The 19,567-nt window shown below is 36.9% G+C and overlaps 2 protein-coding genes across 4 annotated transcripts; one reads left to right on the forward strand and one right to left on the reverse strand.

Moving 5' to 3' along the window:
- Positions 1–799: 799 nt before the first annotated feature.
- LOC113348848 (dof zinc finger protein DOF2.4-like) lies at positions 800–2,825 on the forward strand. Of its 3 annotated transcripts, none has more exons than XM_026592734.1 (2): positions 800–2,107; positions 2,430–2,825. In XM_026592734.1, the coding sequence occupies exons 1-2, from the start codon at positions 1,238–1,240 to the stop codon at positions 2,511–2,513; spliced, it is 954 nt and encodes a 317-aa protein (XP_026448519.1). In that variant the 5' UTR covers positions 800–1,237; the 3' UTR covers positions 2,514–2,825. The 3 variants fall into 3 exon arrangements, with proteins under 3 accessions (XP_026448519.1, XP_026448518.1, XP_026448520.1); XM_026592733.1 differs by lacking the exon at positions 2,430–2,825 and adding an exon at positions 2,243–2,420; XM_026592735.1 differs by lacking the exon at positions 2,430–2,825 and adding an exon at positions 2,234–2,420 and having other exon boundaries at positions 803–2,107.
- A 113-nt stretch (positions 2,826–2,938) lies between these two features.
- LOC113348847 (WD repeat-containing protein 44-like) lies at positions 2,939–8,629 on the reverse strand. Its single transcript, XM_026592732.1, has 7 exons — positions 6,601–8,629; positions 5,277–5,367; positions 5,006–5,163; positions 4,842–4,893; positions 4,491–4,573; positions 4,261–4,354; positions 2,939–3,882 (listed from the first exon to the last, which is right to left on the reverse strand). Exons 1-7 carry the CDS (start codon positions 8,185–8,187, stop codon positions 3,299–3,301), a joined length of 2,649 nt encoding a protein of 882 aa, XP_026448517.1. The 5' UTR covers positions 8,188–8,629; the 3' UTR covers positions 2,939–3,298.
- Positions 8,630–19,567: the final 10,938 nt, after the last annotated feature.

The following is a 19,567-nucleotide window of genomic DNA, read 5'->3' on the forward strand; positions in this document are numbered from 1 at the left end:
ATGATTATCGCGCGATGGGTTTGACGGCGCCGGCGATATTCATAATAACGATCGATAGACACTCTGTCGCTCAGTGGTTTTCCATTAATAGCGCAGAACTGTGTATAAAGTACGCCAAACAGTTTTTTTTTACCTGACATGTGCATAGGAATAGGCCTTAACATGTTTAACTTGTTTAAAATGTTTTTTTTCTTTTTTAAATGTTATTTCAGAATTTCTCACTTCCCACTCAAGCACCCACCGGCTCTCCGTATACCGTTCATCCAGTTCCTATCCCTGTCCACAGGGTTTTGATGTGTTGTTGGTTTTGTTCTTGTCGTGTAGCTAATACGTAGTTTGCCATGTTGTATCGCACTAACAGAATTTGGTAGCAGTTGGTACCACCATTAAATTGTACGCGTACTTTGGATCTTTATTTCTTGCAATTTCTGGCTATCCCATTTATACACTCAATCTCCATTTTTGTCATGAACAAAGCATCGTTGGGAGTCCTGCGACTAACATGCATTGAATTTCATAGATCTTTCTTTTTTCCTTCCAATTTTGTTATCATAACCACACTGTTCCATTATACTCTCTACACACGGATTGCCAATTGGCTGACGACAACTAAACGAACAAAAGATGTTCTTATTTGTTTGTTTGAACCCCTGAGTTTCTAAAGTTGGAAGACAGTAGCCTTGCTAGCCGAAAGCTGGTGACAAAAGTTAAAACCTTAACAAGAAGGTAATCAAACAGTGCCAAACAGCCATCCTTTGAGAATAGAAAATCACAAAGCAAGACGACCCAGGGAAGACGAGAGGTCGCCGTCCACGTGTTAAATGTCTCTTTTTCCTATTCATCCACCCACTTAGACCTTAGGGACTAAGTAATTCATGTAGTGGTGTTCAATGCAGTATTTTTAATCATCTAAGAGTTCAGTGCTAGGTTAGCTTGTTATGATAAAACTTCACATCATCATATATAAGAACCTAACTCACAACTTGCAAGTATTTCCTACCATACAAATCTTGCTTCTTCTCATTATATATAACTCTCTCTACCTATAACTTATAAACACTTTACAGATAGATAGTACCAGTACTGAATATGATACCAAGACCTAGATATGATCAAGCTGTTATTACAATCACATCACCAATCTAACTTTGTCTTCCACTCTTCTCACCATCACGATCACATTCTTCTTTCGTCAAAATTCAGATTCTGAGTTGCTTCAATTTGTGCATATTAGAATATGGGTTTCAGTTCAGAACAAGTTGCTTTTAATGGGTTTGATTGGACGCAGAATTTGATACAATCTAGTGTCCCGGAGTTCTCTAAGAACAACCCTTCTTTGATTCTGCAACAACAACAGCAGCTTGCACAGCCATTAATAAATTGCCCGCGCTGTGATTCCACCAACACTAAATTTTGTTACTACAACAACTACAATCGAACTCAGCCTCGCCATTATTGTAAATCATGTAAAAGACATTGGACTAAAGGTGGTACATTTCGTAACGTTCCCGTTGGTGGTGCACGAAAAAATAAACACCAGAAAACCGACGACAACAGTTCATCCAACAAGAGCAAGAACAACAGCAACAAGAAGAGAAGAGTTGTTACTGATTGCAGCGGAAGAAAAGGAAACAACAACTTGGTACTACAATCTAGTGGCCTGGAGCAAGATACTACTTCTGAGTTTCTTTACGAGTCTTTGATAAATCCTACGTCGACTACGGCCAGACAGCAGAATTTTTTTAGTGTTGAAAATAGTAATATCGGTGAAGGCAACAGCTTTATGAGTTCAAGTAGTATTCATCCAGGACCAATACCCGTGTTTCAGTTCGCAAGCTTGAGTTCCATTGATCAAAACCACCAAGAACACAATCCTTCCTTGAATTCACCATCAACATTTAGTAACGGTTGTTTTCAGTCATCTAGTACTAATGGTTTTAATTACAGTGGAGATTCTGCGAGTGTTGAAAGTTCTTCACCGTGGCAAGCACCTAATACAATTACAAGCGATTTCATGAATTCATCGTCAATCAATTGGAGTTGGGAGGATCTTAATACATTGGTATCGACAGATTTGAAACAGCCATGGGAAAATGAACAAACAATAGTAAACTCTCTACCTATTTAACTTGTGTGTTTTATGATTATTAAATTATTCTTTTATTTTTATTTCCCTGAGAATATAATATAGCATACGTATACTTATAGTTTGTAATGTGTATTTTGATGTTAGTAACTTTAGGTTCTGGTGGTAAGATTTGTGTATCATTTTCTATCTCTGGCTGCCAGTCTTCCTTGTAGAATCTGGAGATACGAACTTCCGTGTAGGAATTTTCATCTTTAGAAGAAGCGGGATGATATAATTACAAGCGTGGGTCTCCTACTGCTTTCACTGATATGATATATGTGATTTGATTCAATATTTGCAGATCTTTTGCATATCTGATTTACTTAAAGAACATGACTCGATTTTACTATTATTACTATTTGTAGTTGTAGACCCTCTCCTCTGACTGCATTGTTACTATTAGTTTTTCCCTCGTTAAATGTGGGTCTTGCTGGATTCAAGCTACATGGGATTACCAAATGGGATGATGGATTTGGTAACCCTTGTAGGGCCGTTGCAAGCTTTGATGCAAAAGTAAGTCTAGACTCTAAAGCAAAAGACAGGTAGGTTGCATCTTGCATGTATTGAGAGAGAGAGAGAAAGTCCTCTTCTCTGACTGTGGATGGTCCAAAGAACATACATCCCATGCAACTTTGCAGAATTGTTACTTACTAAGAAGGAAAGCACACACAAAAACTTATCTTTACATATCTTATCCATGTCAGTGGTGGTGTACCACCACCATCTCTGCACATAGCTCCCTTTAGGAACAAGGCAACCGGTAAAATATTAGGGAGAACATGGATCATTAATTCAGACAACTAGCTATAGTTGAATTCTGATTTATAGTTAAAATGTTATTCCAATTGTTAGTTTTCTGTTTCACTAAAAAATGAAAAAAAAAAAAAAAATTATATCAATGACCTTGATTTGTACAATTATATAACGTCTCCAAGTTGAGACTGAACCAATTAGACCCCTACCTTTAACCTAAAATATTACCCCATTCTGAGATACTGACGGGGTATTTCCAATTTCATACATGGAAGGATACAACCCAGAAACATATATCACGAGCCACACTTGAGATCTATTTTCTATACACAGATCCGCCATTTTCCCTTGTTGGCAACTCTGGGAAGCTAGTTCAGTTTTTGGAAATAATGTGCCCATTTTCTGAAACCCCCCACCTTAAAGCCGAACTGGTAGTCCAAAATTTTGGAAAGTTCTAAGTTCACCTCGGAGACCTGCAGTCACAATTACCATTCCCCAAGCTGATGATCTACCTTGTTTTACCCCATTTGAAAAGTCTACGCTGCTATGAAGGCTTCGATGATTCCTAGTGGCCGGAAGTAACTTTTCCTCTGGCCATGTTACTGAGAATCTATCAAAGAAGTAACTGTTGTTTAAACTTGATAGGGTACTGGGAAGTGGGCTACTGGCACATCTATTCACTGTAGGTGGAGACTGCCTCCGTACATTACTTTCGTCCTCGACGTGAATAAGAGAACGAATACCAAACTCATTGAGAACCCCGTTGTAACTATCTCGTATTCCATCTGTTCCGCCTAAGCCAGTCCAAGGAATTGCTACTGATACATCTGGACAGTGAAAATGTTCATAAGAATGTGTGACGGTGACGCTTTTACTTCTGCTTGGTCTTGAATCACCTTCATGTTTCCACACATACACATTTGAATCCCCACTTGCACATACAACGTATTTCCCATTTGCAGTCAAAGATGCCGAGATTTGGCTACTTGTGTTGCGAAACCCTGCCATTGGAATAGTACTCAATTACCAGCGCTAGATCAATTTCACATGATACCGTTGACAGTAACTAAATGCAGTAGAATTAGCGTACAAGTATATGTACATGATGTAGCCAAAGTGAAGTTTAGTTAAACAGGATCTATACAACCAACAGTATGTTAACTCCAGAAATCAGAAGTATCAGTATGCTGGGAATTAATTTAACAAGTGACAAGACAAAAAGCTTGAGTTAGTGATATGATGAAAATATTGATATATTTTGAAAAATGGTCTCATTGAGCTGGCAAACAATTCACTACGAAAAATTGGAAAATGATACATGTTACCAAGGTTTCCCTTGCTTAATTTAAAACCAAAATTTGAAAATTTTGTTTGCAAACCTTTGAACTTGTGAACTAGATCAACACCATCGACGACGCGGATTCGTGAATCTGCAGATGTAATGAGCACTTCTGAGGAGCTCCCTGGGGCAAACTGTTTTAACAACACATGTAATTAGTGAAGAAGAAAAAAACCTCTAAGGACCATTCACTTTTGATGCTCTAACAATTTTGTGACAAGTTATACAAACATCAACGCTACAGGGCTTTCGCATAGGCAATTAAATTACCTCGAAACCAGTTATTTTCTTCAGATGAGATCTCTTTTTCTTGTTCTGCAGATTAATTCTACTTTTTTTGTGCAGCTTATTCTCTGAAAGTCAACGAAGCATCGTAAGGTAGTATAGAAACAGAGAAAACCATTACGTCAAGATGTAGACCCTCTATCCTAGCAAAACACAATTATCTTGTAGTAATCAACTTGAAAGGAAATAAAAGATGTTGTTTGCCTGATAAACTAGATCAGAGTGATAACCCAGAGGCCTAATTTGGAAGACTCTATTGAAGGAAACCACTATAAGTTAAATAAGAGAAGATATTGAAGGATAAGAAATAAGAGAAGTCAAATGTAAGAAACATACCAGATGTGTTGTATAGACAGCAGGTCCCCTTGTATGAGCCAACTAATGCACCCTTCAAATTTCAAAATATACACATTCTTGAGCCATACATAAGAGATACTATCTACTGTATGTAATTGTTTGAAGTTAATAAATCGTTGTGAAATAGTCAAACATCACCAGACCTGGCCATCAGGTGTGTAGCAGGCAGCAGTGACCATTTCGTGCAAATCATTCCAATCAACAACCTGACGATCCGGAATACTCCAGATTCTAACCTTAGCATCTAATGATCCACTTATGAAGTATCTATCATCAACAGGATTGAACTGGATGCATGTTACTGTACCCAGACAAAAGATAGTAACATGTTTAATAACATTAGTTCAAGCAAAGAAGCAGAAATCAATTATATAACACACTGAGATTGTCAGTAAGAGATTACAGTATACTCACCATAATCACTATGAGTGAATGTTTTCAAGCAGGAATTGCTAGACATGTGCCACAGCCGAACTGTTTTGTCCATTGACGATGACAGCAAATACTGGCAACAGAAAATAGAATGAAAGAGGAGTTGAGAATGTTTAATATAACAAACCTTTACAAAGAAAGATATTTACAGCATTGAACTCCGGAGAAATGCAAAGTTCATATGATGGAATAATAGAATTAAAGAAACATAAGGAAAGGCCAACCAACTAGATCTCACAAGTTAAGACAAATAATAGCCAACAGAAAAAAAATAACAAGAAAAAAGTCAAAATAGCCACCTAGGTAGCGATAGTTACATACATTATAACAAAAAAAGTAAATAATGACAGTTAGAGAAGTAATTGATGAGACTTCTCTACAGCGGATTCTGAGGATGTAATACATACAATATATGAGCAGTATTTAGGTGAGAGGAGATAGTGCCTTTGACAAACTAAGATAAGGAGCACCATTTGGACAAATTTTCTACTTGTTCCCAAATTTTACTTTCCACGAGTCTACTATCATGTTGGAATCAGAATACAGCAAATATTTAATCATGATTACTTGCATCTAACCCAGGATTACTTGCATCTGGTCTAACCCAGGAATCTTATAATGGTATGAAGTATGGGAGAGTAGATCTGGCGGGGGTACCAAAGGGATCATTGCGTGGAAGAATGTCTTGGTTTGAACGAGCAAAAATGTTGAAAGCTAACTGAGGAGTTTTGGCCGGACCAATTGTGGGACCCACTTGACAAGGTTGTGGGACACCTGCATAGGCCCAACCAGGCTTAGGATCCCTTGAACCCTCTGTTCAACTTTGTTGGTTTCCTTAGTTTGCCCAGAACATCTCTTACAAGTTACAAATACAGGCTTCCTAAAACTGTCCTAGCCAATGAAGTTCAGCTTCACAGAGTGTTGTTGACTTAGTGTTATCTGATGTAGGTTTCTCTAGCATAATATTTTCAATTCATGACATGTAACATCTATACAGACATATCTGTAGAAAATAGCAGCCACATATTCGTCCAATGGAAAAGAAATAGGTTACCCGTAAAATTGCAGAAAATTCCAAAAATCCTGGAGAAGTATGCAGAATAATTAAAGTCGGAAACTTTTTCTATGTTCACATCAAGCAGAAACATTAGTTGGGAATAATCAAACTTCTATGTGATAGAGTGACCTACTATTGAGAGCATTATTCATAACGAGCAAGCAACTAGAGTTAAGATGGTAATGACATAGAAAGATATCATCATTAAAGGAACAGAAATGTAGAATTAATAGTAAAGAATGCACCAACCTGAGACTTGGACCAGGAAAGGTCAAGAACATCAGCAAGATGGCCTCGAAAAGAGCAGACAGGCCTTTCTGAAAGCGCAAAGACACTCTCTGGAATCAATATATGGTCCAAACTAATAGATTTCCGGCTAATAGACGGCCTTCCTCTTCTTTTTTTCTCCAATTGGTTTTCCACATTCGAAGACACCAATGTTAATTCAGCAGAGCTGTTAATGGAAAAATAAAAATGTGAATTCCCATCTTCTGATTTCTCCATCAATAAATCTCCCTTTCTTTCTGATTCAACGACCTGCCATATATGAATAACACAGTCCTCGCCAGCGCTTGCAATATACCTCCCATCCAAGCTGAATTTAATGCTCCAAATAGATCCATTATGGGCATGAATTTCCTGACTCTTGTATAGCGCTGAGAGCTCTTTGCAAGACTTTCCGTATTGCCGGACCCTGGCCCTCTCGGGGCCAAGAAAAGAAACATCTTGACTGTCATCTGTTGCAGAACTTGACCTCCTGCCTCCTCTCTCCGACGAAGTATCCCTCTCATCACTACTCCTCTCTCTATGACCAGTTACAGAGCTTGCAACATTTCTTATGTTTTTGAACCAACTCCCTTTCTTTTTTGATTTCATTCCACCACCATTGTTTCCACTAGAGTCACACCCATCCTTCTTGCCATTCAATTCTTCAACATTTTGCCTTCTCATTAGTTCTTGGACAATGGGTGAATGCCCAACAGACATTTGGAATTCTTCCATTGTTAGTTGTCGATCAGTCCCAACTTCCCTAAGTGTGTTCCACATACCATCCTCTCTGAACTCATTAACAACAAACTCCTTGCCGTTATCCAAATTCTTAATTGTGCAAACTAAGTCTGGGTCTTTAACGATTTCATCACTATGTAAATCTTCATCAAAATTCCCACAACAGGGATTACTAGGCGATGTATTCAAGTTAGAGTTAGGTTCCACATTTGTGGAATCAATTCCACTCTCTTCCACTGTATGTAATGGTTTCCCAAGTGGGAGCTTAAGGGATCCATCACACTGATCACTATGAGGTTTATTTACATCAAACAAATGGGTCTCAGTAACTGAACTAATTGAATTAATAGAAGGAGAAAAGTTAGAAGAATTACTATGATCATAACCAGAAGTGGAGCAACATACACCGACGCCGTCAGATTTAGATCGAACAACACCGTTGGAATCCGAACTGATATCCGAAACAATTGTGTTATCTGGTTGATGAATGAAATCAGAAGAAACGGATCTTCCGTAATTAGTAGAGGAGACTGTTGATTTCAAACGACAAACAGATGCATTTGAACTCAACCCCATTTCTCGGAGAAGACTTTTACGGCGTTCTTGGATAGAAGAAGGTTCAGAAATCCAAATGTCGTAATTTGAGACAGACATTGGAAATCTAGGAATTGATGATGCATAATTCGGGATACTGAAACCGTTACAGTTATTATCTTCTTCTTCTGCTGCTGAAGAAGAAGAAGAAGAAGATGAAGATGAAGAAAGAATCCGATCTAGAGACTCGTAGAAGTAGTCTTCTTCTTCGTCGTCATCCCCAAATTTGTTCATCCTTCATCTACTCCCATTTCTTTCTCACATTGATTACTATACCCTTACTCAAATCCCAACTCTCATCTGTTTCCCAGTAACAGAAACACCAAAATATTTTCAGAAGAGATCTGAATCTGATTTAACAAACCGAAATCAAAATTTTACTCAGATCTGAATCTGATTTGAGAGAGAGAAAAGACAGTGATAAGAACCAATATACAATAAAACCCTAATTAAATTGATTTAATCAAAACAATGTTATTATTAGCATTAATATTGATTATGTTACTACAACTATACTGTAATACTGATTACTGAACATGTAGATCCATCGATCAATCTATACACTCTAATTTTTGTTTTCCAATCTCCAGTGAAATTTTGAAGAGATTGAAATGAAAATAATGTCTGAATCTCTTCTTCTCCTTTTCTAGTTCTTCCATCGCTGCCAAAATTTATTTATTTTTCTCTCTCTTATTTAATTTTCAATTCTAGTAACTACGCGGTTAAATGAAGATAAAAAGATTTAAAAAACCGCCATCTTTTTGTCATTATTTCTTTTTAATTTGTTTCATTTCGGTCAGAGTATATTTATTAAGGTGTCGATAACAAAGGCAACAAGTGATACAAAACTCAAAAATTCTTATAAAAAAAAACTACTCCCTCCGTTCTTTTTTAATAGGCCAGTTTCTATAAATAAAAATTTCAAAAAAATAGTTCAGTTTCGGAAAGTTAAATGTTACTTTAACTTTTTGGGACCACTTTTTTCTTAACTTCTTTTGATGACAAGTGTCATGTGGACCACTTCACTTTACTTCTTTTGCTGACAAGTGTCATGGGGACCATTTACTTCACTTCTTTTATTGACAAGTGTCCTGAGGACCACTTTCAATAATTAATTCTCTTAATTTCCTTAAATTTCTCTAAAAACAAAACTGGCCTATTAAAAAGAAACGGAGGGAGTAAAAAAAATACATAACTCAAAATACATATTTCTTCCCAAGAAAGAATTCAAATCATGTATCGCCAATGAAAAACAATTAAAAATACATTTCTTGAAAACCAAGTTCATTTCCATGGTAAGAGGAGAAACTAAAGATAAACTCATTAGCTTGATCCATAAGGAATTTTTTATGGACACATGACTTTTCAGCTAACCATCAGGGGTTGACCCAATTAATCAGGAGCCTGACTCTCACATAGGAGGTCAGCGGATCGAGTTTCTGCTCACGAATTTGGAGATCTCATGAAATACTCCTAATATGTAGTTTAAAATCTAGTATAAATCATAATGTATGTTCTTTTCTATTCAAAAAAGAAGACTTTTCAGATGAAATCATCCGCCCTCTGAGACATAACAAATTAACTAGGGTCGAGGAGGTTTGGGCATCCGTAAAAGTCTTCAGCATAATAAAATTCTGCTAAGAAGAGAAGCTAGATACCACCCAGATTCCATCTAGGCAAGTCTATGCAAAAAAAATAACTTGAACAAGTAGCATTTTTCTGATAACCTTCCAACCTCCTCAACAGATAGCCATAATAAAAACAGTTAGCTTTCCTCATACCTACCTTGAAACAACATATCTTTTATCATACTGGGAAAAACTTGATAGCTCATTTTATGGCAATCTAGATTCCACAATCATTATGCTCGATCTAAACTATTGCCAACGTTTTCACAAAACGGCGGATATAACTGACCCTCTGTTAGAGCATCGCTCGGTTGAACTCGCAAGTTTTTTTTATCTCAAGCTTGTTTTCAATGTTAGATATACAAAACTGCATCTTGATTTCTAGTCTACAAAGTCAAGTCTCGGACTGTGATTAGAGTATGGTAGTTAGGTATCAGATATCACTAAATAACCCTCGTAGATCGAAGAATGAAGAACAACCAGGGAAATTTGCGAGAATTTCATCAACAAAGAGGTATTTGAAGACTGATTTTATCCTATTTACTCATGGCATATATCATTCTATCTTATGAGACTAGGTCGTATCATTTCAGTAGATTTAATATTGCAAAGAAGAAATTTCAAGTTTAAGCTTGTCTTGATTATACTCTTCAAATATGATTCAACCAATGGATGTTCATAGATCCTTAGCAATCTTAGTTAAAAAAAATTTATTATTCACAAACTAATTTGTTTCAAGGTGATCATTTAGAAATTTCCCAAGTAACAGTGCATACCGTCTATGGCTATTGGGAATGTTTCAAATTGGATCATGAGAGATTTTGAACAGCTTGGCCTGGTACACATACTTGTATATATTACCTAGTTTGCAAACCCCTTATATCTGAAATTCGGTAATAGGGTAGGTTTGCATACCCCTACCATCCGACTTCGCGAACTGCCAAGGTTTGCAAACCCGGTTTACGAAATCATGTGGCCTGGATTCGTGAACTGACAAAGGTTTGTAAACCTAGCCAGTTCTGGTTTAGCAGAAGATCACAAGCTACTTTATACGACTATGTTCACTTTTGCTATAACTCTCATAGACACTTCTAAGACAACTTTATTCACAAAATTACTTTGGGCATGTGGATTATTATACGGTCTTGAGTGTTATAGAATATCAGTATGTACTTGTAAAATCAAAGGCATACTTATCGCTATGGACTATCATTGTGTATGGTTCTAGAACCTTAGACCATAATGCATATTCTTCTATGTTATTTCAAGGCGTACTTTTCACATGCTTACATGATGAATTCCTAATAAGGATTTCATCTAAAATAGGAAAGTGTTTGCTTGTATATCAAGTTAACCTTAGCTTGACTTCAAAGCTATCTAGATCTTTGGAAATCTATAAATAGAGAGACTTTTTCAACAAGATTTCTTAATCGCTGGCACTCTTGTATCCTAGTTGCAAAGATAGAGTCGTCATATATAACCTAGGTTCTTCATAAAATTGTATTCTAGGTTAGGACATTATAGACTTCACTTAGGGATTCGTGAAGACCGATCAGACTATATTTTACCTAATAGTTCTAGTGTTTGGATCTTGTTCTACTATGTTTGAAATTCACAGTCTTTAGGTCAAGAACAAGATAGATAAAAATCAAAAACATTGTGATTCGTCAAGATATATATTTAAACTCTTCTTTGATTTTTTTTTTATTGTTCTTAAGATCAGGTGGTTAATAATCCGTACTTCTCCGCTAACAAAGTGTAAGTGTTCCGGATTCGTGAGATTTGTTGGACTTTATCTACTGCGAACAGATTACCAAACCTAGATTGAAACATATCAAAAGATAAATCAAATAGTCTTGTCTATCATAGGAAGATAGGTATTAAAATTATTCATTGAGGTTGAGGCAACTCTTAGGCTGCAAAGGACGTCAGCTAAGAAAATCAATTGGATATAATCTAGCGAGGTTCAAGAGATATAGGGAACACAACTACAGCTGAATTGCTTGGAAGGTTAATTCGGTCTCAACTACATCCTAGTCCGAAATTTGATAGTAGGCTAGTGTCTGTAGCGGTTTAATACAATATGGTGTTCAATCTGGACGAGATACCATTGTTTTTTTCCTTTCTGTAAGTGCATTTTTCCTCGTTAACCAAAATTTATGGTATCTTGTACTACCTTTTATGCATTATATTGTTTATCTTTATAACACAAGTAATATGTTATAAATCTAGATAGTTTAAATCCTTATTATTTGAAATCAAATTGTTCTTGTTATTTATATCTTGAAAGATAGATTGCAAGTTCATACTTGTTATAATTTGGTCCTCTTAATTCGGATACGACTAGATTGATCTTGGATATTGATTATTGAGATCGTCCAAGAACTTTTATACACAATCAGGTACACAAACTTCTGGTCTATACATATTGACTGTGGAATAGAAAGAGAAAAACTCTTTTACACAATCTTCTTCAAGGATCTTTGCTTTAACCTACTTGTAATTGTATTAGTTTTTGCCCATACAGGTTGCCGCACAAAAAAGTTGGTGGTGTACTTGGTACCCTCTACTCTTGAATTGGTATCACAGCAGGCAAACACTGTTATACTTAATAAGTTTGTGTTTGTAAGTGATATAAAATGTGACTGTAAGTACTGAGAATTAGCTTAAAGGACAACTCCTTAGTTGATTCCTTGGAATTCAGAAGTAAAGAACTTGTAATACCTTTAGTTGATGAAGATATATTCTCCAAACAACCTAAAGATCCCGATTCAGAATCCAAGGGAAAACCTGTTAAAATTTTTGAAGACCTCTCTAAGGTCCTTGAACATCAAGTCTTTGAGATAAACGATCTTCAAGATAAGTATGCTTAGGGTGCTGATGATCTCAACCAATCTATTAACAAAGAACGATATCCTTGTGAAATTGTTGAGTCTTTTTCTGACAATGTTAGTAAACTCATTCAAGAACTGAACCTAACTAGGGAAAAGACTTGTGTACTTGAGGATACTGTCATAAAAGGCGCTACACAAGAAAACAGATGGTTGAGACTTATTCGTTTGTAATGGATAACCTTTGTAAGTTGAAAGAAAAGGATGGATCATATCTCCTTGGCACATGAGCACTGTATTTTTTTGAAAAAGAAAAAAATATATTTAAAGTGCAAACTCAGCTTAGTATCTGATAAAACCTCTTATATTACTCTAGAGGCTCAATCTGACAATGATAAAGTCACTCCTGCTTCAACTGATAAACGATGGAAAAATATATATCAAAAATATGTACCCAAGAGAGATTTTAATCGCAACCATACTGTGAATGCATCTTATGGAATTTGTTTTGTTCTCATTGTGATAAAAAGGATCATCTTGTAATGGAATGCTTCTATAATAAAAACTGATTAACAATCTTCAACATGTGCTCAATTTTGCAATCTTTTCGATGTCAACCTATGAAAGACACACCTTGTGTAATATAATACATACAAGCACTATCAAGAAGATTACGATAACAAGATGTACACTTGGTTATAGAGTAAGTTTGAAATCCTAAACAAACTATGGGATCAAACCAAAGTGTTCGGTTAACGTACAATGTTATTACTTTGATTATAACCAAATAGTAATTATAATATGGAAGTAAAGTAAAGACACGACACACAAGATGTTAAAGCATATCTCGGTTGAACCCACCAAGCGTTGGTATGTCAAGTTTGGTTGTCATATTTTAGTGAACCAAAACTTATTTAAAGAGTCGCTTTGATTATGTATTAGAGTCAACTTCGTATAGGTTAGCTTAAAAGTATTAGGATATGAGATATTACAAGTATTACGTGAAGACTTGAAGAATGTGAAGAGTACGGAGCTACAACGACAACATCATCCTTCCACTTGAGGTTAGTAATATTTGACTTGAACTGTTTCATTCCCTAACGTATCTTTCAAGTCGTGCATATTGAAAACATAACTGCGAAGCTATGAATGATTACACTCTAGTTAGACGTGGTATTAAGGAATACAATACGAAGTATAACGCTTATCTTTTGAACATCGTATATAAGACATCGACATAATCGTTTGAATGCTATTGTGATTATGTATGGTATGAGGTGAAGATTTCATCCTAGTGTTGATAGTGGTGTTTAGTTCAGGGCTAAGGTTGTAAATTTCCCGCATTTAATATGTTGTCACTCTGCAAAGAGACGGAGCCATGTAATAGTGATGAGTGTTCAACCTCTTCACTGGCGCATTTATTGAGCAATTCAATATATTCACATGAAATTTACCCAGAATGGTGCATGTAGCAACAATCCCAGATGTTCTGTAAATTTCGGCGTCGTACCTATATTATTCATTAATATAAGACTCAATGAATATTTTTTTGTACTATGTTCCCCGGTTGAACCCTTAATACTTATATGACATGACAATTAATGTTCACTCGCAGCAAAGTAACATGAATTTCTCGAAGTATCGAGGTTAAGGTCTTTGCATAAAATAACTCTACAGGAAAGCATAATGCTCTCCGGCAATAAATTTAAAGAACTCTATGCAGAGTTCAATCAATTTTGTGATAACTCACGAAAATATCCTAACCCAATTAATTTGCAAAATTAGGGTTTTACGCCCTATGCGCAGTATATCAGACCTTGTTGGTCGAGACTAAACCTAGGCAAGCTAGGCAATTGATCCGCCATGGATTAGTAGGTTCAAAATACTACCAAAAATCAGAAAACAAGAAATGAAGAGGAACGGCGGAAAATAGGAGCAACGACAAAAGAGGCGTGGCCAAGCCACATAACCGGCCAACCCGCTCTAGCAGGCACCGCCTATGGCCGCTAGGCGCGCTCCATGTTGCTCTTGTCGTCCCCCTTTCCCATCGACCAATCAGGTCGCTCTAATTGCGCCGCACGCATATTTTAAAGTCAGGATGTGGCCGTCCACGCTCCATGTTACTATTGTCGGCCCCCAGCCAATCACGTCGCTCTAAACCCGCCACACGCACACCAGAAGTGTGGTCACGCCCATGCTTGGGCGACCCCTCTTATATTAACCAATCAGGTTGCTCTAAACTTGCCACAATGTTAAAAAAAGGAAAACTGCGCCAGATGGTCACAAAGCCAATTGGCTTTCCAAAACCGCGCCAACATGCCAAACGTTCCATGTTGTGCCAATAAGTTGAGCGGCATGCCAACATGCCACTTTTTGGCAGCATGCCAACGTGCCGTAAATAGCACCCTACGTGTTAACCTACCTCATGTTCGTGGCCAACACCATGATGTGCTTAAATTAGGGTTTTCTAGTCAGAAGCACGACTCTGCTTTAGACGCATTAACCAAAACCCTAATTTCCAGTTGTGGACTCAAATCACGCCACTTTGGGCCCACAACATGCCACGATCCATGCAGGACCCAGGAAACCCTAGGAATGGCGCCATATCATAGCCATTCATAACAACTCTTGCTCTTGTGGCCGTTTCCACATAATGACCTTACTACAGTTCCTTTGGCATGATTATGGCGTCGTTTGCACAAAAAGTGTCACCATGCCGCGGCCGCATGCCACACGCACTAATTAGGGTTTCGGCATGCCAAACCCTAATTTAGGCGAAATTGCTACGCCAACCAAGCCTAATCACGTTACCCAGAGCATTGGGATTGATGCGGAAACTAAAACTAATGTTTCCAATCCATATTCGGGTCTAACACCAATTTGTCAAAATTTAGCGGCCATGGCTACGCCAGGTGCTACTTGCAACATTGTGTCACTGGCATGTGCAAACTATGTTAACCACGCCAATGTGCCATTATCAGACGCCCATAGAATGTGGCCATAATCAATGGCCACCCTTTCTCATGGGTTACAATTTTAGCCGTCCAAATTCGCCACAGAACTGACAGGTCTGTAGCAAGTCTTAGGCGACCAGCCAAGACAAGCCTAATAGCATCACATGCTATTCTCCTACGGCAAGTCTCCTGACTTTAACTTTCCACACATAGCAATCTGCTACACGTTTTCCACGAAAACACTCAAGACATCAAATATGTCACAAACTGGGGATAATCATCAGGGTATTGGTCTGGCGGTTTACAGCGTGCGGCGTGCAACACGCCCATTATAAGAAAGTGTCATAAGCAGGGCAGTTAGTGGTGGCAATAAGTAGTGGGTGTAAACTAACCCGTCTGCTTCATGATGGTAACGTGGTTTTGTGGCATTTACACACGACCCCGCTTCTCCATCACTCAATCATTCCCACTTTCTACGAGATCAGGAAGCGTTCATATGACTTGTATAAATAGGTTCTACCTATTTTCAACCAGATGGCAACAGTTTGGTTAACAACAACACAAGTATCCAGAATAACACCAAAGAACTGATAGCTTACATTTCGCAAGCCAGTTCCAAATTCTGATACAAGTCATAAAATAGCCACACCTTCAGAATTAACAATTCTGGTCTCAACACCTTCTTCGCTTCCCTCCCTAAGACCAACCCATCTCCTTCACTTTGTGACCGAAACAAGACTGGAACGACCATTTCTTGGTTTAGGCCAGGATTGTACATATCGATCTCTCGAATCTAAAGTACCCCCGTGCAGTGCATTTGTTTAAGGTATAGGTTCATTTCTCATCCACACACCCGCACTTACCAAAACCGGCAGAAACAGTTTTCACCCATAAACACCTAGGAAACAATGTTTTACATTCCTTTAAAGGAAGTAAATTCATGAACTTGTTTTGTGAATCGAAAAGGAAATCGCTAGGCTTATTGGTATTGTTATTCATTGCATATCTTTTGAACTACCAATATGTGTGATTAGTATAACCGCTCATGACTTGCTTATGTTCTTGGTAAAAGTATTCACAAATTCTGACTTTTGTATTGGTATGACTTTTATTAGTGAAACCAATCTTAAGTAATCACCTGAGATGGTATGATCAATTTAGTGTTATTGGTATGACCAACTCTAGGCAAAGGGAAACCGATCCTAGTAAGAGGTGCAACTGATCACAAGACGGGAATCGATCCTTGTAAGAGGTGCAACAAGTTTCTAGTTATTGGGAACCGATCCTATGAACATGTGCAACACGTTTTTAGATATTGGGAACCGATCCTATGGACATGTGCAATAAATACAAGTTAGATACCATATATATATGGGAACCGATCCTAGTACCTAGTCAACCAAATTTTGGTAACTAGCGTGACTAATTCTAGTACCCACATGGAGGTATAACCGAAACTTATTTTGGTAGAACCGTGAAACCCATGTTTGGTGATTTGATAGGATAATCAATCACATAGTTCTTGGAAGTCAGATGAACCAATTCTAAACTTGTTTGGAAGTGTGGCAAATCGATTCCAAGATTGTAAGTATGAAAGAGGACTTGCAAAGTAAAGATGTCGACATACTTTGAACATGTGCAGTAACGCTTATCTTTTATTGTTCAAAGATATTCCTTAATATCTAAAGGAGAATCCCGAATCGAAAATAAATTGAGAATATTTTAATTAAAGTTTTTAATTTTATATTTGGAAAATAAAAATTACTAATGTACATTTACTAGTTGGAGATTTTCTAAGAGATTTTGGTCAATATTTGGACGAAGAATTTCCAGGAATTATGGAAACCGAATTTGGAAATACATTGCATATCTTGAGAATATTTTCGGTTTTGGAAATTCCTTGGTGTCCAAACTTCCTTGGTCTATAAATATCCAAGTTTGCATTCGAGCAAACTAATCCTCAGAGCCAACAAAACTACCTAGTTGTGTTGTTACTGGTGGAGCTGCCTATTCGGAGAGGAAAGTAACCTAAGTAGGAGAAATCTCTTACGGCCGCTCGGTTTAAAGACTTCTTTGGGATTGAGAAGCTCTATTAGTACCGATGGTGGGAAACTAGATAATTGCGGTTTATTATAAGTTTTCGATTGATTTGATTGACTAACGTTTGTTGAACTTTGATTGCACCTAGTTTGTTTATGCTTGAGAATCTTCTCTTATGATATAAGATTCACTCAAACTAGATCGAAGTTTCGACGGGGATCTTTAGACTATTTGTAGATCGAAAGGCGTCTTGTGATAATACATTATTAACAGACTCTGTTCTGTGTGTGATTGATCACAAGAGATTCAAGTTGATTGTGTGAAGGTGTTTATTGAAGATCTAAGAAGATTTGAAGACGAAGAAGATTTCTGATTTGGGTTCATAATCTTCGGTGTGCACAATACTTGTTTCGGGTAAAGAGGATCCAACCATAATCGGTTTATCCTTGTGGTAGATTGGATTGATTAGTTGAGTAGATCGGCATCAATACAATTCTTTGTGATTAAAGTATTGATTGCAAAATCTTGACAATTACTTTGGTAGTTGTTATTAGATAGATCTAAGGACCTGACAAAGGATTTTATTGGGATAAACGGAAGATCCTTTTGTCGAACTCATATCACTTGGTTGAAAAGAGATGTTGTCTTTACCGACCAGATTTTTTGTTCCTTTACTGTTTGGAATACGAACCAAAGGAATTGTTCCAAGTATGTGACTTATTAACAAGTTGGAGGCGCAGGGATACAGACTGAACTAGGTGAACTATAGGTTTAGTTGCTTGGTCTCAACTATACGAAGTTGGTTTGATTTTGTATAGCGGCTTGCTTAATCTTGAGAGTATTCAATTCTGGACAAGGTCCCGGGGTTTTCCTGCATTTGCGGTTTCCTCGTTAACAAAATCTTGCTGTGTCATTTACTTTTATTTTCCGTAATTATAATTGTTGTTATTATAATTTAAAGTAAATTACAAAAACGTTAATTCCTATTTACTTGATAGTAATCCTATTGTGTTTGGTTAAGTCCGAACCATTTATCAAGTAAACATACTTTATTGTTGTATTGTCTCGATCTTGTATCCATACTCAATCATGCAAGTTATCTTGTTGTCGTATTGTCTTGATCTCGTATCCGTAGACGATCACACGAAGTGTGAACCGAGTTGTATTGGCTCGAATCGGTCTATAGACAATCACTTTCGGATAAAGGACTATAGGTGGAAAAGTTTTAGATTGAGGTATATTTGGGTACCCTCGTCTTTTCAATTGGTATCATAGCAGGCAAACACGAAAAGATATAACAATATGTGTTTGGTGCAATCTAACCTATAAGAAATTGAATCTATGTCTGATTCAGTTAACGTAGAGCAAGAAGATGATATACTTCATAAAGGATGTTTGTTTCCAGAACCTGATAAACAGCTCTACACTGTTAGTTCACTAGTGGAACACAACTCCGGAAATATTAACCATGATGAGTTAATAAAAAAACAAATTGTCGTGACAAACAAGTCAGATTCAGATGACAGTGATGAGATTAAATTTTTCATAAAGCTTGCAGAAAAATATAATCTAAGGATAATATATATTATCCATATGCCGAAAAGATCGTCAGAGAATCTTTGATTCTTGAAGATGCTAAATCAAAAGGACTTGAATTTGTTCAAGCCAAAAGTGGTATGTTAGCTAAAACAACGATATGTGATTCTAATCTCCAGAATCTCTTAACTAATATACAACACCGTGATTTTAATAATCTAACCACTTACAAAAATCAAATCAGATGTGTTTTAAGGGGTAATCCTTTGACTAGTATCCGGTCAAGATCACCTGACGATGATTATCTCTTAAACAAAGAAAAAGATCAACTCATGTATACAAAAACAAATGATTTCAGATCATGTTGTTTTGTTGTTGATCAACTGTCTGAAATAGAATCCAGGAAACAATCTCATAAAATGATGTTGTCATATTCCAAGGAATTCCTTGGTCGATATAAGAGTTCTGGTTATTTCACAACTCAAAAAAATTCAAGTCACGCTTATGATCCTATTCATCGAACTGGTCATTCTGTTAAATCATATCGCTCCAGATGTGACACAGTGAAAGAATTTTATTCTTGGAAGAATCCCAAAAGGAAAGATATTCAAAAATATCGCGATGG

Source organism: Papaver somniferum, chromosome 2, assembly GCF_003573695.1.
Source record: "Papaver somniferum cultivar HN1 chromosome 2, ASM357369v1, whole genome shotgun sequence".
Classification (NCBI taxonomy): domain Eukaryota; kingdom Viridiplantae; phylum Streptophyta; class Magnoliopsida; order Ranunculales; family Papaveraceae; genus Papaver; species Papaver somniferum.